We start from the raw sequence: 4,826 nt of genomic DNA on the forward strand, positions 1-4,826 counted from the left end.
TGAAGTGGACATAGATAAAGATGACAATTACTATGATTAACTATTTTGTTGCCAGCATTTGTTAGAATACTGCAATGGATGTTGAGCCTTGAAATTACTAATTGTCATAATTATTAAGCAATGTTCATGATTTGTCGTCTGAACGGCGACTAACAATTTTTTTTTTTATAAAAAAAAAATTCAATCAAAATGCCGTGAGGTTGCATTTGCAAAAAACCTTATTGATTTTAAAAAATCAATCAATAAAAAAACAAAACACATCAGTTAATGAAAGTGATGTGTTTCTGAGTAACTGAGTTGCCAAAATATTTTGTACTACATTAGAGTTGCATCAAGTATTATTATCAGTTATTGTACTTGGATATGATGTGTTTTTGAATTGCCAAAGAAGCTTGTAGCCAAGGCAATGTATCTAAAAAGGGAGTTGCATAGTGTTCAATAAAGTGAACAATGTAAATTTTCTGAATTGTTATTTCTTGATTCATTCTACGTTCCAAATCTTCAAATTTGAATTTATTAATGGAGTCGAATACAAGTATTCATTTCTTAACCAAAGCATTAAGAGAGAGAGAGAGAGAGAGATTGATGGGAAATAATGATTTGTTTCACTCAAGAATGACAAATCATACGCAAGATAATTCTAAACATTAATATGCAACCTGTGCGTACTTTATTCAACAAAAACAATCTTTACAAACATAGCAAAACACAAGTCAATGATAAAAAACTTATAAATGATAAAGGGTCTAACTCCTAAAAACTAAATCAATGAAAACAAAGACCGATTTATGTTCGTTTCCTTCTCAGTATTGTTCTCATGTTTAATCCAAAAAAAAATCTACATCGTCTTCCTGGCTCATTCCTCATTAATGACAAGTCTGATAAACAAAAAAGTCCAAAGCCGGAAAACAAAAACACAATTGCTTTTATTCTTTTCATTTTTTTGCCATCCTTGCTCTGCATTTGGTGACCCTAATCTTCCTGTGAACATTGCTGGGTCTGCTGCTGCTGGGGCGTCTGAGATGAATCATTCAGGCTTGCCAAGAAGCTTGTCATACTAAAGTCACTTGACTCCCTAGAACTTCTGCCTGCTGAGAGAGAAGGGGCGCTGGCGGAGCGTGGCTGCATGGTGGTGTAGGAGGGCGTTGAATGGTCGTTCATCCCAGGTATCACGTTCGCCATGTAGGACTGCTTCATGGAGTGCCAAACGCTGGTGGAAACTGGGTTGGTAGGCCAAAGGTGTGGTGGGGGCTGCCATCCATCTCCGCAGGGGGGTTGACTGACCCCTGAACTTGTACCAGGTCTTGCTATTGGAGGATCCGAGGGAGGTTGCAGTGATGTGTGTCGATGCTGCATGAACAGAGAGTCTTGGCGTCTGGTGCTGGCTTCATCTTGTATGTCAAGGAGCAAGTTGCTCAGCAGTCTGTTTGCCTTCCTATACAAGTCATCAGGGAGTTGCTGCAGCACCGAACCGACGTAGTTAGTGAACTGCTCACGGTCTGGATGCTGTGACTGGGGCCTGTCAAGTGTACGCAACACCTGGGCAGAAAGGGCCATCAGCTGCTCGCTGTTTTGCTGGTTCTTGATAAGATGATCCAGAACATCCGTCTCCTGCTGTCTCGGGGACTTTTGTGGTGCCTTACCCTTGTTGTACCTGCTGCCCCTGGGGAATGGAGTGCTTTCCTTGCTGGCTCCATCTAAAGACTGCTGATTAGTGGTAGCTTCCTCCTGGTTTTCTGGCTGGGCTGGCTCTACCTGTCTTTCCACCCCTCGCTCCTGGTCCTCTTCTTCTTCCTCTTCCTCCCGAGGTGCTGGTCCTCTGGCCTCAATACGTTCCTGTAGCTGAAAAGATACAAAGCAAAGAATGTTTTGAGATGAGGAAATGTTAAGATATAAATCAAAGTTAATGTAAAATAATTCAAAATAATTTTTAGTTAAATTTTATTCCATTTTTCGTGATATGATGTATTTCACATTTTTTGGGGGGTTTTTTGTTGTTGTTAAGTATACTTACACTAACTATGTTCCTCCTTTGCACAACGTACATGTGAGGGGTGAGGAAGTCAAAAAGCTGCAGCAGGCGCTTGTTGGCATCAGTAAGGACCTCAGCTCCAGATCCACTCTTTTGTGCTTTCTTCTTTAGCCGTCCAAGCTTTGTCCTCAGACTCTCGTACCACTGTTGCAGCTCCAACCCCGTCTTGTCCATGGCCTGTCCTTGCTGATCCCACAGACGTGCTCTGGCCTGGGTGTCCCTCCAGAGGTCTCTTGATTTGTTATACAGGCTATCGTTCTCCTTGAGGAATTCAGCTACCTCCACCATTTCTTCTTCGGAAAGGACGACAGGAGGCCTCGGGGCCTTACGCCTTCTCTTTGCAGGGGGCTGGGCATTTTCTCCATCAGTGTCCCTGCCTTTTTCTGTCTCATCTTCATCGTCATCTTCATCTGCAGTAGCAGGAGTAGCAGCTGTGGAGGCAGTGGATGTGGAACCTGCAGTAAAGTTTGTGGCGGTGATGACGGTGGTGATGCTGGTGGTAGCAGCAGTGCTGCCTGGCCTCACGGTGCCTCATGATTTATAATGGAAAAAACAGCTTTACATGACTTAGGCCTACATAAAACTCCATTCCATCTCAAAAATTCTTCAAATATTTAGATAAGAATTGATTACAAATATTTCAAAATTACAATTCAATTCATTATAAAAACATATTGACTTGCTTTCTCACTTTGATATTCCTAACTCAGCTGTACTTACCAATAACACAAGGAGAGTCGTGTGGCTGAGCAGTGATTGGGGCCTGAATAGGCCTATCCTCCGTCTCTGCATCCTCAGGAGAAGGCACAGAGGATTCTTCTGCCACTTGAGATTGTTGTGGAGTGTCGGGAGGTCTCTTCTTAGCCTTCTGTCCTCGAACATTTCTGTTTTTTCTTGGAGCCATATTTAAGATCTTGGTGCTGTGTAGTGTCCGAGAAAATATGTGAAGTCAGCGTCGGCTGGCCCTCCTTTCATAGTCCGTTGGCCTTCAGATGTCGCCGCTTGCTATGCGATATGTGTCGGATGGCAGTTTGGTTAATGAGCGATTACCCTCCGATGTCACAACGGATAGCAATCGGACGGTACTAATTATCACGTTAACCGCCGATGAGAATCGAATTGGTGATGGGCGGCTATCAGGCGCGTCGGGCAGACCGCCGATTGCAATCAGATGAGCGTCAGATGACAGTAAATCATCGGACACTCATCAGATTGCCGTCGGACGTCGGCTAGACAGGTCCGATAGTTGCACAACACGATTCTGACACACATCGGACTGACTCGACATTCATCCGACGCTGACTCGATTTGCGACCGGAAATGGCGTCCGATGGCGAACTAAGCTCTGAGCTTAGTTCCTTCATCGTCCGATTTCGCCTCATCGGATTACGCCCGACACGTCGGACACTGACCTGATAGTCGACAAAATCAAATCGGATTCATCGGAGTGTGATACGATACTCTTCGGTGGGTTACCGGAAGAAAAAAACTTTGCTTCCGATGAGTGACCGATGAGCCCAATTCTCTGTGGAATGGGGGTATAATCATCCCTCGAGTTGATCAATTCCTTTACTTGTTCAACTATGCGTATTGTCTCATCATTCACTTGGCATTGCACAGCCCACTGCTTTTGAATTTCATTGTTATCCATGAAGTACTTATCATTCAAGAATCTTATGTTACCTCCCAACACAGAATGAGCTCCATACCTGGCCATTCCTGCTATATGTGCCACTGTATAATTTTTTGGAATTCATAGCTTTCACAACAAACGTAACGTAAGCACGGACAAGAAATATTTTATATTAAGACCTTAAAATGGGGCAATCACTTTAAGTAGTTATGAAAAAGAAGCATTATGTCACTACATAAAACAATAATAACTCTAAGTGCGAGGAAATATATTTGGTGTATATTGACTTGAAAACGGGAGGTTTTACAGCAGGATTATATATCTCGTTAAACAGACGATGCGACCACCAGGAACAATGAAGACATAGCTAGGCCTTGAGCAAATTATGTTTCATAAAGTTATGAAAAATGTTTTTTATGAAATATAACATAATTATTATTATAATTATAATGAACAATAATTTCTTCTTTCCCGCTATGTTTCTCTAGTTCTCCCTCTTTTTTTTTTTTTTTTTGGGGGGGGGGGTCAGCCGATTGGGGGGGGACACGTGCCCCCCCCCCCCCCGTAGTTACGCCACTGTGCGTGAAAATAAGACCCGTCTTAGGAGGGCTTAGGATACGCCAGTGATTTAATGTATGTGTTAATTGCTCATCCATTGGCTAAAAATATTTGACGGGCCTACTTTTTCTCAGTGCTCAGGCAATCCCAATATGGAGAGGATGAACACGAAAAAGACAAGCGATCGAGAAACTGAAACGTTTCTAAGAACAAGAGATCAGTATTGTTGAACAAGAGATTAGTATTGGTCAAATCATGATGGCAATATCAAGAAGACTACCCCCCCCCCCCCCCCCCCGTACCACCGACACCCTCCACAAATTTCTTCGAGATTACCAGTAACGTTGCTTACCCACTATTTTCCATAGTTTGCAAAGTCCACATGCAAATTCATAGCCTTTTCAAATGCATAAGTAATTACTGGGAGTATTTTAAAGACACCTGAATTTTTAAAACAGGGGTAATATCAAAGATTTTACTCAAATATGTTTAATAAATTCATAATAATAATCAATGGTAATAATGATTATGGATAAAATGCAATTTATTGGGACTTTAATTGTCTTAATTTTAATTTTTTTTAAGACAGTCCTTAACTAAAGA

The 4,826-nt window shown here is 42.0% G+C and overlaps 1 protein-coding gene across 1 annotated transcript; it reads right to left on the minus strand.

The window, feature by feature from the left end:
• Window positions 1–642: 642 nt before the first annotated feature.
• LOC135154769 (uncharacterized) lies at window positions 643–3,026 on the minus strand. Its single transcript, XM_064102586.1, has 3 exons — window positions 2,753–3,026; window positions 2,015–2,562; window positions 643–1,842 (listed from the first exon to the last, which is right to left on the minus strand). The coding sequence occupies exons 1-3, from the start codon at window positions 2,934–2,936 to the stop codon at window positions 973–975; spliced, it is 1,602 nt and encodes a 533-aa protein (XP_063958656.1). The 5' UTR covers window positions 2,937–3,026; the 3' UTR covers window positions 643–972.
• Window positions 3,027–4,826: the final 1,800 nt, after the last annotated feature.

Source organism: Lytechinus pictus, chromosome 7 (assembly GCF_037042905.1).
Source record: "Lytechinus pictus isolate F3 Inbred chromosome 7, Lp3.0, whole genome shotgun sequence".
NCBI classification, from domain to species: Eukaryota; Metazoa; Echinodermata; class Echinoidea; order Temnopleuroida; family Toxopneustidae; genus Lytechinus; species Lytechinus pictus.